Source organism: Pseudophryne corroboree, chromosome 11 (genome assembly GCF_028390025.1).
Source record: "Pseudophryne corroboree isolate aPseCor3 chromosome 11, aPseCor3.hap2, whole genome shotgun sequence".
In the NCBI taxonomy this organism is placed as follows: Eukaryota; Metazoa; Chordata; class Amphibia; order Anura; family Myobatrachidae; genus Pseudophryne; species Pseudophryne corroboree.
Genome location: NC_086454.1, coordinates 341104012 through 341123131, shown reverse-complemented (window position 1 = coordinate 341123131; position 19120 = coordinate 341104012). Strand labels below are relative to the sequence as shown.

The window sequence follows — 19120 nt, the reverse complement described above, 5'->3', positions numbered from 1 at the left end:
ATATAGCCTGCAGTGTATGTCCTGTATAACACTAGTCCCAGAGACATAGGACCAGATCCTGCCTTATATAGCCTGCAGTGTATGTCCTGTATAACACTAGGCTCAGGGACATAGGATCAGATCCTGCCTTATATAGCCTGCAGTGTATGTCCTGTATAGCACTAGTCTCGGGGACATAGGATCAGATCCTGCCTTATATAGCCTGCAGTGTATGTCCTGTATAACACTAGTCTCAGGGACATAGGACCAGATCCTGCCTTATATAGCCTGCAGTGTATGTCCTGTATAGCACTAGTCTCAGGAACATAGGACCAGATCCTGCCTTATATAGCCTGCAGTGTATGTCCTGTATAACACTAGTCTCAGGGACATAGGACCAGATCCTGCCTTATATAGCCTGCAGTGTATGTCCTATATAACACTAGTCTCAGGGACATAGGATCAGATCCTGCCTTATATAGCCTGCAGTGTATGTCCTGTATAACACTAGTCTCAGGGACATAGGACCAGATCCTGCCTTATACAGGACATACACTGCAGGCTATATAAGGCAGGATCTGGTCCTATGTCCCTGAGACTAGTGTTATACAGGACATACACTGCAGGCTATATAAGGCAGGAGGATCTGCTCCTATGTCCCTGAGACTAGTGTTATACAGGACATACACTGCAGGATATATAACACTAGTCTCAGGGACATAGGACCAGATCCTGCCTTATATATCCTGCAGTGTATGTCCTGTATAGCACTAGTCTCAGGGACATAGGACCAGATCCTGCCTTATATAGCCTGCAGTGTATGTCCTGTATAACACTAGTCTCAGGGACATAGGACCAGATCCTGCCTTATATAGCCTGCAGTGTATGTCCTGTATAGCACTAGTCTCAGGGACATAGGACCAGATCCTGCCTTATATAGCCTGCAGTGTATGTCCTGTATAACACTAGTCTCAGGGACATAGGACCAGATCCTCCCTTATATAGCCTGCAGTGTATGTCCTGTATAACACTAGTCTCAGGGACATAGGACCAGATCCTGCCTTATATAGCCTGCAGTGTATGTCCTGTATAACACTAGTCTCAGGGACATAGGACCAGATCCTGCCTTATATAGCCTGCAGTGTATGTCCTGTATAACACTAGTCTCAGGGACATAGGATCAGATCCTGCCTTATATAGCCTGCAGTGTATGTCCTGTATAACACTAGTCTCAGGGACATAGGACCAGATCCTCCCTTATATAGCCTGCAGTGTATGTCCTGTATAGTACTAGTCTCAGGGACATAGGACCAGATCCTGCCTTATATAGCCTGCAGTGTATGTCCTGTATAACACTAGTCTCAGGGACATAGGACCAGATCCTGCCTTATATAGCCTGCAGTGTATGTCCTGTATAACACTAGTCTCAGGGACATAGGACCAGATCCTGCCTTATATAGCCTGCAGTGTATGTCCTGTATAACACTAGTCTCAGGGACATAGGATCAGATCCTGCCTTATATAGCCTACAGTGTATGTCCTGTATAACACTAGTCTCGGGGACATAGGATCAGATCCTGCCTTATATAGCCTGCAGTGTATGTCCTGTATAACACTAGTCTCAGGGACATAGGACCAGATCCTGCCTTATATAGCCTGCAGTGTATGTCCTGTATAGCACTAGTCTCAGGAACATAGGACCAGATCCTGCCTTATATAGCCTGCAGTGTATGTCCTGTATAACACTAGTCTCAGGGACATAGGACCAGATCCTGCCTTATATAGCCTGCAGTGTATGTCCTGTATAGCACTAGTCTCAGGGACATAGGATCAGATCCTGCCTTATATAGCCTGCAGTGTATGTCCTGTATAACACTAGTCTCAGGGACATAGGACCAGATCCTGCCTTATACAGGACATACACTGCAGGCTATATAAGGCAGGATCTGGTCCTATGTCCCTGAGACTAGTGTTATACAGGACATACACTGCAGGCTATATAAGGCAGGAGGATCTGCTCCTATGTCCCTGAGACTAGTGTTATACAGGACATACACTGCAGGATATATAACACTAGTCTCAGGGACATAGGACCAGATCCTGCCTTATATATCCTGCAGTGTATGTCCTGTATAGCACTAGTCTCAGGGACATAGGACCCGATCCTGCCTAATATAGCCTGCAGTGTATGTCCTGTATAGCACTAGTCTCAGGGACATAGGATCAGATCCTGCCTTATATAGCCTGCAGTGTATGTCCTGTATAACACTAGTCTCAGGGACATAGGACCAGATCCTCCCTTATATAGCCTGCAGTGTATGTCCTGTATAGTACTAGTCTCAGGGACATAGGGCCAGATCCTGCCTTATATAGCCTGCAGTGTATGTCCTGTATAACACTAGTCTCAGGGACATAGGACCAGATCCTGCCTTATATAGCCTGCAGTGTATGTCCTGTATAACACTAGTCTCAGGGACATAGGACCAGATCCTGCCTTATATAGCCTGCAGTGTATGTCCTGTATAACACTAGTCTCCGGGACATAGGATCAGATCCTGCCTTATATAGCCTACAGTGTATGTCCTGTATAACACTAGTCTCAGGGACATAGGACCAGATCCTCCCTTATATAGCCTGCAGTGTATGTCCTGTATAGCACTAGTCTCAGGGACATAGGACCAGATCCTGCCTTATATAGCCTGCAGTGTATGTCCTGTATAACACTAGTCTCAGGGACATAGGACCAGATCCTGCCTTATATAGCCTGCAGTGTATGTCCTGTATAGTACTAGTCTCAGGGACATAGGACCAGATCCTGCCTTATATAGCCTGCAGTGTATGTCCTGTATAACACTAGTCTCAGGGACATAGGACCAGATCCTGCCTTATATAGCCTGCAGTGTATGTCCTGTATAACACTAGTCTCAGGGACATAGGATCAGATCCTGCCTTATATAGCCTGCAGTGTATGTCCTGTATAGCACTAGTCTCAGGGACATAGGATCAGATCCTGCCTTATATAGCCTGCAGTGTATGTCCTGTATAGTACTAGTCTCAGGGACATAGGATCAGATCATGCCTTATATAGCCTGCAGTGTATGTCCTGTATAGTACTAGTCTCAGGGACATAGGACCAGATCCTGCCTTATATAGCCTGCAGTGTATGTCCTGTATAGTACTAGTCTCAGGGACATAGGACCAGATCCTGCCTTATATAGCCTGCAGTGTATGTCCTGTATAGCACTAGTCTCAGGGACATAGGATCAGATCCTGCCTTATATAGCCTGCAGTGTATGTCCTGTACAGCACTGGGCTCAGGGTCAGGACATTGTGTAAACGGGAAGCTGCACACATCACACAGACAGGCCGGGTTACAGTAACATCACTCAGAGGGGATTGTGTAATAATAAATGTATTTCCAGTGTGATCTTGGAGCAGTATTGGTGTAAATGAGAATACAGGTGTTGGTCTGTGTGTGGGATGTTAGATAGACTAGATTTAGGTCGACAGTATCTAGGTCGGCCACTACTGGTTGACAGTAAGTAGGTCAGCATGGTTTCTAGGTCGACCGGGAACCCCAATTAGTGCACTGTGTCCCCTTGCATAGCTCGCTTCTCAGGTTACCATTCCCAATTGTAGTCCACGTGGGTCGTAAAGTATGAAAAAGTAAAAAAAAAAAAAAAAAAAGTGAAACTCATGTCGCCCTACTTACTGTTGACCTAGACATTTTTCGACCCAAGTCTTGTCGACCTAGAGATTGGATTCTGTTGGTCTTTACACAGTTATATGCACACACCAGCGGAGACTTAGTCCAGTGTGGCTTAGCCAGGCTGTGTGGTTTATTGTGCAGCCGGCAGTACAGCTGTACTCACTGTTACACTGGTAAAGGAGTATGAAGCGGAACGGGGGATTCAGACAGATCATCAGCTGGTGACTGTCTCTATGATGCTGTGTGCTGCATACAGGAGGAAGGACAGGAGCAGTCAGCGCTGCCCTGGTTACTGACACTGTGCTGTGTGCTGCATACAGGAGGAAGGACAGGAGCAGTCAGTGCTGCCCTGGTTACTGACACTGTGCTGTGTGCTGCATACAGGAGGAAGGACAGGAGCAGTCAGCGCTGCCCTGGTTACTGACACTGTGCTGTGTGCTGCATACAGGGGGAAGGACAGGAGCAGTCAGCGCTGCCTCGGTTACTGACGCTGTGCTGTGTGCTGCATACAGGGGGAAGGACAGGAGCAGTCAGCGCTGCCTCAGTTACTGACGTGGTGCTGTGTGCTGCATACAGGGGGAAGGACAGGAGCAGTCAGCGCTGCCTCGGTTACTGACACTGTGCTGTGTGCTGCATACAGGGGGAAGGACAGGAGCAGTCAGCGCTGCCTCGGTTACTGACATGGTGCTGTGTGCTGCATACAGGGGGAAGGACAGGAGCAGTCAGCGCTGCCTCGGTTACTGACATGGTGCTGTGTGCTGCATACAGGGGGAAGGACAGGAGCAGTCAGCGCTGCCTCTGTTACTGACATGGTGCTGTGTGCTGCATACAGGGGGAAGGACAGGAGCAGTCAGTGCTGCCTCGGTTACTGACGCTGTGCTGTGTGCTGCATACAGGGGGAAGGACAGGAGCAGTCAGCGCTGCCTCGGTTACTGACACTGTGCTGTGTGCTGCATACAGGGGGAAGGACAGGAGCAGTCGGCGCTGCCTCGGTTACTGACTTGGTGCTGTGTGCTGCATACAGGAGGAAGGACAGGAGCAGTCAGCGCTGCCTCGGTTACTGACACTGTGCTGTGTGCTGCATACAGGGGGAAGGACAGGAGCAGTCGGCGCTGCCTCGGTTACTGACGTGGTGCTGTGTGCTGCATACAGGAGGAAGGACAGGAGCAGTCAGTGCTGCCTCAGTTACTGACGTGGTGCTGTGTGCTGCATACAGGAGGAAGGACAGGAGCAGTCGGTGCTGCCTCAGTTACTGACGTGGTGCTGTGTGCTGCATACAGGGGGAAGGACAGGAGCAGTCAGTGCTGCCTCAGTTACTGACGTGGTGCTGTGTGCTGCATACAGGGGGAAGGACAGGAGCAGTCAGCGCTGACTCGGTTACTGACACTGTGCTGTGTGCTGCATACAGGAGGAAGGACAGGAGCAGTCAGTGCTGCCTCAGTTACTGACGTGGTGCTGTGTGCTGCATACAGGGGGAAGGACAGGAGCAGTCGGCGCTGCCTCGGTTACTGACACTGTGCTGTGTGCTGCATACAGGGGGAAGGATGGGAGCAGTCAGCGCTGCCTCGGTTACTGACGCGGTGCTGTGTGCTGCATACAGGGGGAAGGACAGGAGCAGTCGGCGCTGCCTCGGTTACTGACACTGTGCTGTGTGCTGCATACAGGGGAAGGATGGGAGCAGTCAGCGCTGCCTCGGTTACTGACGCGGTGCTGTGTGCTGCATACAGGGGGAAGGACAGGAGCAGTCGGCGCTGCCTCAGTTACTGACGCTGTGCTGTGTGCTGCATACAGGGGGAAGGACAGGAGCAGTCAGTGCTGCCTCGGTTACTGACGTGGTGCTGTGTGCTGCATACAGGGGGAAGGACAGGAGCAGTCAGCGCTGCCTCGGTTACTGACGCTGTGCTGTGTGCTGCATACAGGGGGAAGGACAGGAGCAGTCAGCGCTGCCTCGGTTACTGACGCTGTGCTGTGTGCTGCATACAGGGGGAAGGACAGGAGCAGTCGGCGCTGCCTCGGTTACTGACGCTGTGCTGTGTGCTGCATACAGGGGGAAGGACAGGAGCAGTCGGCGCTGCCTCGGTTACTGACACTGTGCTGTGTGCTGCATACAGGGGGAAGGACAGGAGCAGTCAGCGCTGCCTCGGTTACTGACACTGTGCTGTGTGCTGCATACAGGGGGAAGGACAGGAGCAGTCGGCGCTGCCTCGGTTACTGACGCTGTGCTGTGTGCTGCATACAGGGGGAAGGACAGGAGCAGTCGGCGCTGCCTCGGTTACTGACGCTGTGCTGTGTGCTGCATACAGGGGAAAGGACAGGAGCAGTCAGTGCTGCCTCGGTTACTGACGTGGTGCTGTGTGCTGCATACAGGGGGAAGGACAGGAGCAGTCAGTGCTGCCTCGGTTACTGACGTGGTGCTGTGTGCTGCATACAGGGGGAAGGACAGGAGCAGTCAGCGCTGCCTCGGTTACTGACGTGGTGCTGTGTGCTGCATACAGGGGGAAGGACAGGAGCAGTCAGTGCTGCCTCGGTTACTGACACGGTGCTGTGTGCTGCATAGAGGGGGAAGGACAGGAGCAGTCAGTGCTGCCTCGGTTACTGACACTGTGCTGTGTGCTGCATACAGGGGGAAGGACAGGAGCAGTCAGCGCTGCCTCGGTTACTGACACTGTGCTGTGTGCTGCATACAGGGGGAAGGACAGGAGCAGTCGGTGCTGCCTCGGTTACTGACACTGTGCTGTGTAGATTACTAGATTACACATGTTTTCAGGCTGATTTTGCAGAGGGAAGACGTGGTGCCACTCATTCTACGGGCGTGGCCTTTTATTGCACTTAAGTTCAGTTATATACAAAGTGCAGGAAGGACACATAAAAGATTGCCCAATACACTACAATACACCAGTATAGAAGCCAGCACCCTACATGTAAATAACATGTAGAAGATTTAGATATACAGAAAATGGCAAAATGTTGACACCACAATGATGTTGACATTGTTGCAATGCTGACATAGAACATCTGCATGGACCGAAGGGTTAGGGCTCGGCCGTGGGAGCGGAGGGTTAGGGTTAGGCTGTGGAACTGGAGGGTTAGAGTTAGGTACTAGGGGTTAGGGTTACTTACCGACAAAACTGCTCCAGGACACACTGAAAGGTAAATCCCCTGACCGCTGGACACAGAAGACATGGCCGGATATCCTCTAGCAGATAGGAGAGACCACTGCACCAGGACACACTGTTTTGTCAACATTCTAATCCTGTCGACATGACAAATATCGACATGATATACGGAACCTGTTACACAGCACTTCCAGACCTTTTTTCTCCCCCCTTCTGTAGAAGCCCGGGGTGGGGAGGGGTGACATGCAGCTGTCCACTGATGGAGGTGAGATCAGGTGCTGCCATCATTATGCCCCACCCTCTCGCAGCATAACGCTGCAAATTGCAGGTATTAGATGAGGGGCGGAGCCAATGCGTCATGATTCTCACGAATTGTGGGTCCCTGGTCCCTCCCCATGGACCCGTAAGTCCTGGCATTATGTTCCCCATCCCATCAACTTCATTAGAAAATTGCAGGGATACTGGAGGGCCACCTACTTTTCTGGGAGTTTGGTGGACTCTGAGAATTCTGGACATTCCGTGACACTAGGTAAGTACAACTTACACCGATTTACAAATATATGATAAACCATTCGTGACCGGACGGTCCTGTACGAAAGCCCTCGCGTCCCGCCCAGTACACAGAATGAGATGTAGGTCACACGGGCCCTGGCCAATTAGGGGATTCCTGCTTACCATCAGTAACTGCCAGTTACTGACTCCACCCACTATGCAGTAGGCGGGTACTACGCTGCCACAACCAGACTCCTCCGTCACGTCTGGAACCACGGTTCTGCTCTGTATGCGTCAACACTGTGTCTTACCACACCTGTGTGGTGTTGACGAATCCCCAATTGGCGTTTGCCTAAGCACAGCACGGTAGCAGGCGGAAGGCGGAGTTTGGAGACGCTGGGTGTACCCTGGACAAAGTGCTGTGCTGGTGTGCGATAGCTTTTGTAGCAGAGCTGCATCAGTTTGCGCAGTCTCTGCGCAGCCCAGGACTTACTCTGCCGCTGTGATGTGATCCTGCTGATCGGGGCCGGAGCTGACGTCAGACACCCTCCCTGAAAACGCCAGATCCCGCCTGCATTTTTCCGGACACAAATGGCCTCTTCCTGTCAATCACCTTGCGATCACCCGTGCGATCACTTTTTTTTGTTTTCTTGAACCATCCCATCACTAGGTGCCGGCGCCTGTCACTGTTGTACGACGGCGTTGTGGTGCATGCGCAGTTCAGAACTGATCACACGCGAAAATGCACAGCAGCAGTCCGGTCTTTATTACCCCCTAAGTGCACTTTGCCAGCTAACGAACTATAATTGTGTGTGTGTGATTATAGGGCAGGAGGAGGACAGGCCCCTGGTGGTCACACAGTACGGGAAGCTCAGAGGGAAGACTGTAGCGGTGAAGGAGACGGACAGAACCGTGCACGCTTTCTATGGCATCCCATTTGCAAAGCCACCAGTTGGTCCATTAAGACTTGCAAGCCCAGAACCCCCGGAGCCCTGGGGCTTTGTCCGAGAGGCCACAGAACAACCCCCCATGTGAGTACAAAGTGGTGGGGAGGATTAGATGGATTCCAGCAGATGCTGATCTAATTGTCCTATATATAAATTCTGATCATGTTTCCAGGTGTCTGCAGACTGTAGAGATAGCGGAACAATTAATGAAGACGTTTAAGGTCAGAATTACATTACCGCCAGTGTCCGAGGACTGTCTGTACCTGAATATCTTCTCTCCAGCTGACCGAGAGCAGAACACGAGATTACCTGTAAGTACGCCACATGCGTGATTAATGTCAAGGTAATATTGGGTCAAGTCAGAGGTTCACACAATCCACTTGTTCTAATTAGAGATGCGCGAGCCTTCCCAAACATCCGGTTTCCAAGAGAATCCAAGCCCTGGCTCAGGTCTTTCTAAACGAGGCAAAACGCCATCTTCCCGGCATTGGATCTCACGTGTTCTGGGTTCGATATAAGTCCCTTTCAGTGGAGGCTCCAGAGGACGGGCTGCAGCACAGTCCAAAATTCAAATAGGGGTGCAGCACCAACTGCTGCCAAACATCGCCGGCCGGGACTCACCGGCAGTTGGTGTGCCTCCCATATTTGAATTTTGGACTGCACTGCAGCCCCGACACTGGAGCCATCAGTGGTAGCTCCCACAGTAATTCGGGCAGAGCGCACGTCCACTAGACTGCCAGGGCATTATAGCAATATTTATTATGAGGACCATTACTGGAGACAGCCTGGAGTTTCTCCTAAGGGCAGCTTTTATTGAATGCCATTATTTGATTAACCCTTTATTGGTGCAATCACACTGGTGCTGTAACTGCCCGCAGTGCTGCCCAGAGCTACTAATACAAGGGGGCACTAACGTTTTACTGGTGCTGGAACTGCCCACAGTGTTGCCCAGCATTAACCCTTGGTGAACACTTTTTTTTTTTTTTGTCACTGCCCGCAGTGCAGCATCATCCCTTTATTTGTGCACACTGGTGCGTGCCACTATTACTATAATAAATTACTATAATAATTACAGCAGTGTGTAAAAAGAAATAAATAAAAAGAACAAAAACAAAACTTGTGTGTCTTGTGCCAGGCTGTGCCACTTCATTAATAATTTAAGTGCTGTGAGTTGTAGTGTGAAGTAGTTGTCAATTTGTTTTTTTTAGCTAGTGAGCTTTCGGGGCCAGGCAGTGCCATTGCATTACTAATATAATCGTAGTTATTGGCAACATGTAAAAAAATATATAAATGTAAAACCCCCCTCAAAAAAAAAAAAAAAAAGTGGTGTGTATTCAGGGTCAGGCCATGCCCCACTGCATTAATAAATGTAAGCACTGTGAGTCTGTTTTGGGAATTGTCATTTGTAAGAAAAACAAACAAAACAAAGCTGTTTTATTTTTGTACATCTTGTGCATTCAGTAAAGCAGAGTTGGTGCCCCACTGAGTCAGTATAGATCACGATCAGTTGATGGATAAGAAGGCGCAGCAACCAAGTACTAGTGCTGTGGCTACTGACAGTCATGATTGTGATATCAGTACTTCAACATCTGCTAAAGCCAGTACTCGGGGGTACAGAGGGTTTAAAAAAAGGGCACCTGAAATCAATACAATACTTTACAACGCTAAAAGACCCAAAACATACAATTGCCAAAATGCCAATTACCACACGCAGTGCCAAGTAAAGATCAGGTCTTGGCCTTTGTTTACGATTGGTTGTTCTGCATCTATCAGTGAGGCATTTTCTTCTGCCTCTCATGATGATGCAAGACCTTCTCACTCAGAGTCTAGATGAGGTATAAAAAAAAATTTAAAATTGGAAAATCGGTGCTGAAACAAAAACAGTAATGCAGTAAAACAAACTGTATGGTCAGTTATATCGCAAATCCCTGAGGAGAGTCTAAGTGTGTCCAAGTGTGCTATGTGTGGGCTTTACTTTTCTGATTCTGATATTGAAGAAGCTGCCTTCCACCATTTCTGCACCCTCTGCAAATGTGGGGAGGAGCAGCACAAGTCAACATGCTGACATAGAAATTGTGGATGCTACTGTGGAAGTGCAACAGGGTGAGGAGGATATTTATGTAGCGGACGCTGGTGCTAGTGAGGATGAAGATGTTTGTGCAAGTTAGGCACAAGTGGATGCAGTTCTTGACAATGATCAGAAGAAGGCCACTGTCATGCCTGAGCGTAAGACCAAAAAATCCACCTCTTCTGTGTAATTATAGTTACCCAAATCCTGACAACAGTTGTCAACCATCTTTAGCATTTGTAAAGCCACAGTAAGAAGTGCTAGGGACGTTGACCATCTAGGAACCTCTTCCCTGTTACGCCATTTGCATCAATTACATTATTTATTTATTTTTGCAAAATCAGAAATTTATGCTAAAAATTAACAACAAACTGTCCAGCATCAGCTAGCTCCCTTCTCTCCACCTCCGTTCCATTTTACCCAAAAAGCAATTCTTTGTCTGTCTGTACCAGAAAGTTAAAAAATAATAATAATTGGCCTAAAAATGCTAAAGTCCACTTAACAATAGATATGTTGTCAAGTGGAACTGTGCAAACTAAAGATTACATGACTGTAAAATGATCTCTGGGTGGGTGAATTACAGCAGAAGCATTATTTAACAAACAATACCAGCTCATTCAGAGGCAGGCTACTCTGTGTATCTCCGGCTTCACTAAGAGCATACTGCTGAAAACCTTTTAGAAAAACTAAGGGATGTCATAGCAACATATGTAGCTTATCCCACTTGGACTCTAATCATGATTTGTGATTTCTAAAAAATGCCACCAATATTTTGAGAGCATTACAGCTGGGTGAATTCCAACACGTTCCCTGTCTTGCTCACATGATAAACTTAGTGGTCCACAGGGCTTTAAAAAAAAAAAAAATGACAGGGGCGTGCAGGAAAAGCTGTCTGGCCTGAAAAATTTTGGGACATGTTTGGCTGTTTGGCATCCAGCAGCTGCATGTAGAAGTTTGCAGCACCTGCAAGAACAATTTAATTTGCCTGCCAACAACTGAAGCAAGAGGTAGTAATATAGTAGAATTCTTTTATTTATATGCTTCAGCTGATGGAAAAACTGCAAAGCCATCCAAAGCTATACAACAAACCATGACATTGGGAGAGGAGGATGGATGTACCTTAGTCCAGTGCAGTGGGGTATACTTTCTGTCTTGAGCAAGGTACTGAAACTATTCAAATGAGTCACTTGTGAAGTGAGTTCAGACACTGCCAGCTTGAGTCAAGTGATGACCCTGCTTAGTCTTTTGGAAAAGCAGCTAGAGAAATTGAAGGAGGAGATGAAACAAAGTGATTCCGCTAAGTATGTCTGACCTGTAGATCATGTACTTTATCTGCTTCGCCAGGATCCAAGGGTTGTCAGTATCTTGAAATCATATCGCTACATTTTGGCAACCGTGCTTGATTCTAGGTTTAAGTTGTATGCCGTGTCTTTCTTTCCAACTGACCCAGGTCTTTTGAGATGCAAAGAGCTCATGGTGAGCAAGTTGTCAGCTCAAGTGGCACATGACACAACAACATATCCTCCTTCAGTTTCTCCGGCAACTGCGGCTGCCAGGAAAAAACTGAGCTTTCCCAAAAGACCCACTGGTGATGCAAAGGAGTCCACACAAAACAACATTTTGACATCTAGTTGGGTCTAAAAGAATTGCACAAAATCAGTGACACCTCTACCGTTAATTCACTTGATACAGTCACCATTCATGGAATGGTGGAGTATTACTTAAATGACCACGTACAAATATGCATGTCACAGAGTCCCTTTGAGTACTGAAAGGGAAAAAAAGACAATTTAGAGGCCCTTGTACAAACTCACTTTGCATTGCTTGAGCTTCCCGCTCTCCAGTGTGTAGTCAGAAGAGTTTTCAGCACAGCCAGGAACCTTGTCAGCGATCGGCGTAGGAGGCTACTTCCTCCAAAATGTGGAAAATATGACAAATTCCATGAGGAAGACCTTTACTGGCAATTGCAGAGACTTCTGTAATGGTGGATTCTAGCGGGTATGAATCAATATTGTGTGAGGATGATGTAAACACTGAGTGTGAGAATGAGGTTAATAATTATGACATCTTGCCACTGGAGAGATTATTGATAGCACTGCTAGCTCAGCTGCCTTAAGCCCATTGGTAGCTTGTTTTGTGGGAGCCTAAACAAACCAAGCACTTCAGCCACAAAAGTATCCGTCCCTGTTAGTGAAGTGCTTGGTTTGTTAGACTGTGCATGGCCTTTTTAATATCCAACATAAGGGTGGGTGGGAGAGCCCAAGGACAAATCCATTTTGCACCACTTTTCTGTCAATCCTGTGTGGCAATGTCTCATAGATGTGCTATAAACTGCCACGTGTCTGTGCAGCTGCTCTGTCGCTTAGCAACCAGCCAGCTAGCTGCAGTCTTTAACCAATATTGGTGAAAACAATATTATAAGTTGTGAGGTGGTCAAAATTGAGTGGAAATGAAGGTTACTGAGGTCAATGATACTGTAGGAACACAAACCGGCCCAAATTACATGATTTTAGCAGGTTTTTTTATATTAAGAAAAAGATCCAAAACACTTGAGGGCAGTTTGGCAAAACAAAAGCCCGACTACGAATTTAGAATCAAATCTAAACCTAAAACATGTGGGTCGGCGCACATCTCTAGTTCGCCGTCTTTATCAGTGCACACTTGCACCAGCCTGATGTAGGTGGTCCGTCGGGAATCAGACCGATCTCTGCGTATATATAACTCTCTATATGGAGTATACACACAGTGGATAAAGTAGAAGATCCATCCGCAAAATGTACTTGCATTTTTTTTTTGTCGGGAGAAAATTAACCTACAAGTATACTTTTGGATTGTGGGAGGAAACCAGAGAACCAGGAGGAAAAAATTCACGCAAGTACAGGGAGAATAAGCAAACTCGCACGGTTAGGACCGTCGTGGGTCTCATTGCAAAGTGCTGCATAGTATGCTGTTTTTACTTCCCGGGTACATACGGTGTATAAAATGCTCAAGCGTGTAGCTTCCTTTCCCTCCTGTAAGGGGCAGAGTGCCGAGTGAAGAGATAAGATATGAACATGTTACTGAATACTGCCTATGTAATGGTACATTTCTTGTCTGTGTACAGGTGATGGTGTTTATACATGGAGGCGGCTTGGTGATGGGAGCAGCGATGATGTTTGAGGGCGTAGCATTAAGCGCCTATGAAAATGTTGTTGTTGTCTCCATCCAGTATCGGCTGGGGCTCATGGGTTTCCTCAGGTAAGTCATATATTGCATGTAACACGCGAATGACATAACTGTTACACGAATATTCTTCTTTTTTTTTTTTTTTTTTTTTTTTTTTTGTACAGCGCCATCAAATTCTGCAGAATAAAAAATCATAGCAGATGTGCATTGTATGTAAAATATGTGAGGTGTAGACATGAGGCAGAGAGCCCTGCTACTGAGAGCTTACAATCTAGCGGCAGAAGGCCACAGACTACAGGAAACGGGAATCCAAACAGATACAGGAAGCGAAGGGGAGACTGTAGCTGGCACTGGATGACCTATGTAGTATAAACAAACAAAACCAGGCGCTGACTCTTCAGAGGAACTCCTTGTAATTAAATAATGTAATGATTCTTGGTATACTGGCGCTTCATATAGGAGATCACTGAGGGTGGGATGTACTAACATGTGGCGGAGTATTCCGCCACACTTTGCCTACATACTGATCACATATGTACTAACATATGCGATCAGTATAGCAAAGGACCGCTCTCCCCAATAAGAGCTGTCCTTTGCGATGCCGGATGCTGCTGTGCTTGTGGAGAAGGAAGGACGCCGGCTGTTTACCTGCGCTCCGGGGGCAGGAGGGACAGAGATGCCACTCCCTCCCCCACTGCTGTCAGCACAGGCTGCACCAATCAGCACAGCCTGGGGCCGGGAGAGGAGGTCCCTGTACGATGCAGCTGCGGCATTGACTGGATGCTGCTGCCGCCCTCCTCCACCAGCCCCGTCAGGCAGGCAGTGGCTGGGACAGGACATCTCGCTGGCTGCCAGAGGTACACAGGGGGGCGAGGGGGGGATCCGATTGGATTCCTCAGGATGGGTGCGAAAGGATGCCCACAGGCTTCTACAGGGTAACGCCAGCCAAAGCTGGCGTTAGCCTCCGCACCTAAATCCCGGCGGCTGGGGGTTAGTACATAAGAAAATGCGGTAAAACTCCCGAAAACGGGTGTTTTACCGCATTTTCCCTTTAGTACATCCCGCCCCCAATCTCCATTGAATCGAAAGAAAACGCAAAAACTAATGAAGCGCTGTCATACCAGAATCCTTTTTATAACACTCTTATTTTTTTATTCCCACAATATCGCATAAAACAATAAAAACAAAACACACACACACACACACACGGCCGGCGTCCTTTGAAATACAATAAAAATAATTTTAAAAACACCACAATGAGCTATTGGTCACCAAATTGCTGTCACACAGGGGCGCGCCTGCCCGCAAGGGGCTCATTTGTGCTCGCCCAGCTGTTGGTATGCCGGTGGTCGGGATTCCGGCTCCGGTATGCTGGTCGTGGGACCACGACCGCCGGCAAACCATACTACACCCATTTTTGGGACCTATGTAGTGTCTGAAGAAGAACCAGGAGAGCAGTACCATGAATGCCAAAGGAGGGGAGGCTGTGGCTGGCACTGGAGGACCCTATGTATAGTCAGGAGGGGAACCAGGAGAGAGCAGTGCCATAAATGCTGTGGCCGGCACTGGAATACCAATGTAGTGTCAGGAGAAGAACCAGGATAGAGCAGTGCCATGAATGCCAAGGGAGGGGAGGCTGTTGACTGAGCTGAAAGTGGCAGAGAGGTCACAGAGGACGAGTAGGGAGAAGTGATCCTTCATCTTAGCTGTGAGTAATTCTTTAATCACTGTACTAAACCCCAGTGTCTGAACGTAGAGGATGGAGGAGAGAGTGAGGGGAGAGATAGTGGGTTAGCTGCCTGTGCACTGATTAGTTTGGAAGCAAAGTGCAGGAGAGAAATGGGGTGGTAGCTGGAAGAAGAGGTAGGGTGAAGATATGGTTTCTGAGGGATATGAGAGGTGAGTGGCAGTGTAGAGGCACTGGAGTGCAGCTAGATGCATGCATTGTGGAGATAGGAGTGAGGTGTGAAAGCCTTGGCAATGGGAGTAATGAAGCTGGGTAAGTGAGTGTAGGAGAACATTTGTCCTGTATTATAAATACCTAGACTAAAACTGAAAAATCCCTACGCTGGCTAGGTCAGCAATTTTACGATAAAGGCAACAAAGCTGACACCTTATTGGCTAACAAATTAAGGGCTAAACGTGCAGCACAAGCAGTAATCTCTCTAAAGGATAAAACTAACACACTGTCCTATGATCCCAACACCATCAACCAAACATTTAAGGAATACTACAAAACTTTATATAACCTCCCCTCACCTCTAGACTCCTCCGCGTTCTCAGAACAATGTCGGGACTATCTCGCATCTTGCGCTCTTCCATCCATTAGTCCTCACACACAACTTGGTCTTAGCTGGGATATTTCCGAGGAGGAAAATTACACAAGCCCTCAAATCTCAAAAACCATCTAAAGCCCCCGGCCCGGACGGTTTTCCCATGATTTACTATAAATCCTCGCAACCCTCTTAGTTCCCCGTCTTGCTACACTGTTCAACTCCGTACTAGATGGATCCTATTTTCGCCCTGAATCCACAAAATCTAAAATTATAGTCATACCTAACCAGACAAAGACCACACTATATGTTCTAACTATAGGCCCATTTCCCTTCTGAACACTGACCTCAAACTATTTGCCAAAATCTTGGCCACTAGACTCAACGCGATATTACCAACCCTGATAGACCCGGACCAAGTGGGCTTTGTTCCTCATCGCCAAGGACTAGACAACACGCATAGAACCATCGATCTAATCCAACATATTAATCGGTTTAAACTACCCTCGGTGGTCCTGGCGATGGATGCCGAAAAGGCATTTGACTGGGTCTCTTGGCCTTTTCTTTTCCATACCCTTGAAGCTTTCGGCCTTAATGGCCGTTTTCTTCATGCTGTCAGGACCTTATACCACAACCCCTCTTCAGTGGTCACGACCAATGGTATTTGTTCAGAACCCTTTAAACTGAATAATGGTACTAGGCAGGGATGACCCCTCTCCCCTCTACTCTTCGCACTCTGTATTGAGCCATTAGCTGCACAAATTAGAGCCAATTACATAATCTCTGGAGTTTCTCTGGGTGACCAACAATACAAAATATCATTATTTGCAGATGACATACTCTTTATCCTGACTAACCCCACTGTCTCTCTCCCGTCTCTCTCCCCCCCCCCCCCCCCCCATGCTACGTGAACTACGCAGATTCGGTTCCCTCTCAGGTTACAAAATCAATGAGGGGAAATCCGAGGCGATATCCCTTCACATCCCACGCCAAACGCGACTGAACTTGGAAACTGCTTTTAATTTTCAATGGCGACCCACCCAGATCCGTTACTTGGGTATATATGTCACCAAGCAATACTCCCATTTATACCATGCCAATTACTCCCCCCTTCTCAGACGGCTTCAACAAGATATATCAACCTGGAAATCCTTTTATATATCTTGAATTGGAAGGCTCAATGCAGTAAAAATGAATGCCCTTCCTAAATTATTGTACCTATTCCAAAAACTCCTGATTAGGGTTCCAGCACATGTTCTCCAATCTCTACAAGCCTTGTTTGGGAAATTTATATGGGCAGGCAAAAAACCGAGATTAGGCCGTCTGGTACTGTCCAAATCCACAGACTATGGCGGTCTAGGCCTCCCCCTACTGCAAAATTATTACCACGCTACACAATTGAGCCACATTATCTCATGGCATTCCCCTCCCGGACTGAAAAAGTGGGTCGACATTGAAAACGCGTTATCTCCAGATCTTAGTGTAGACTCTCTCCTATGGCTGCCCCGTATTCACAGACCAGCCTAGGCCTACGCCTATCCCTCTATCCATTTTACCCTGACGACATGGGACACGATTAACAAGCGTTTTTCCCTCACGACTTACCCCTCCCCTTTAACGTCCCTTTGGAGACACCCCCTATTCCCGCCAGGGTTTTCTGATAAATGGCTGCCCCCTGGCTAGCGGCCGGCAGCACTCGCTTTATGCACAATGCTGGGCACTTGGCTCCATCCACTTTTGCAGGTTTTTAAGAACGATACCACCTCCCCGCTGCATTGCACTACTCTTACCTGCAGATCCACCATTTTGTACATACTTACCGCAGCTCTAAACCTTTCGCCAACCCTCTTTTTGAACGCCAATGTCTATACTCGGTTGGCTGTAGCGGCACCATCTCTATGCTGTACCATTCTATTCTATCCCCAAATCCCCCCACAAAGAATCTTTCGAAACTGCCTGGAAACACGACCTTGGCACACAGTTTGATGACGAGGAATGGTCTCGTATCCGACACTGGATCGCTAAAGCCTCCATTAGTGTCGGCATCAGGGAAATGGCCTACAAGGTGTACACCCGTGGTATTTGACCCCTGACAAACTTCATTGTATATATCCACATTCCTCAGCCCAGTGTTGGCGAGGCTGTGGCATGGTGGGCATCTTTTTTCATATTTGGTGGGAATGTCGGTGATCCAACAGTTCTGGAAAGTGGCAGAGACCCTTATGGCAAATGTTACCTCCTGCTCTGTGCCTATGGATCCATCGATACTCCTTCTCCACATACCCCTTCATTCGGCGTCTAAGGCAGAGAACAAGCTGATCTTCCATATGTCTAACGCTTCCACACTCCTGATTGCCAAATCGTGGAAATCCCCCATACCTCCTACCCAGAGCGCTCTAATTAATAGACTGTGGTACGTTTCCTCTATGGAATATATCACCTCCTTCCTCACTGACACTGTGTCCAAGTACCATCGGGTGTGGAACTCCTGGTACACTTTGTATTCCTCTCCTTTGCCGGGTACCCCTCCCTTACCCCTTTCCTCCTCGTAGCACCTCACCCCTCCTTTTTCTCCCCCTCCCTTTACTCCTCTACCCTTCTTTACTGGCCGTCTCCTCCTCTGCACTATTTAATCCATTTTATTTATTTTTTCTCCCATTTTTTTTCTCAGATTTTCTCCCCCCCCCCCCCCCCCCCCCCACCTCGTCTGTTCCTTTTTTCTCTATAGCATACTTACCATGAGACATTTATATGCTTTGCTTTCTGAGATATTTCCTTTTTGTTGATCTTTTTGTTTTTCTTCTCTGTTACACCATACTATTTGTGTGACGGCACTCAATACATCCTCCTGTATCGTTTTATCACCGAACTGTTACATTTTTCTTTTTTCATCTGCTGTTCTCTGTGATTGGACATGCTCTATACAGTGTTGACCAATTGTACTGTCGATCACCTATTCCAGTTATGTCCTGTTCTTATTGTTGACATAAAATAAAATAAATTGTTTAAAATAAAAATAAAAATACCCAGACTAGAGAAATGTTCAGAAGTACTAACAAGGGTGACTTTTGGTTAATACTTCGTTTGCATGCAGCATTATAATAAAGGGGAAATAACTGGACATGTATTTGTAAACTATGTGCTTCATCGCGCCCTACGGGCGCTCTTCACACCGTCGTAGGGGGCTACGCCCCCTTCTTTGTGTGGTTGAATATATGATTATATGGAGTATTACCTGCATTCCTACTGTTGTTAGAGGTAAAATATTGCGCAATGTAAGGGCAGCGGATGGTGATGGGGCGTTGCCTCTTGCTACGGCGTGAACAGCGGCTGCAAGGCCCGATGTAGAGAATGAAGCGGGTATGTGGGGG

General features: G+C 47.6%; 1 protein-coding gene across 2 annotated transcripts in view; it reads left to right on the top strand.

The window, feature by feature from the left end:
* Window positions 1–19120, top strand: part of LOC134969744 (fatty acyl-CoA hydrolase precursor, medium chain-like) — a 186928-nt gene that overhangs the window by 8826 nt on the left and 158982 nt on the right. For both annotated transcript variants that reach the window (XM_063945897.1, XM_063945896.1), the window contains exons 2-4: window positions 8123–8327; window positions 8416–8554; window positions 13415–13548. In XM_063945897.1, coding sequence (XP_063801967.1) covers window positions 8123–8327; window positions 8416–8554; window positions 13415–13548 — 478 coding nt within the window. The remainder of the gene's footprint in view (window positions 1–8122; window positions 8328–8415; window positions 8555–13414; window positions 13549–19120) is intronic.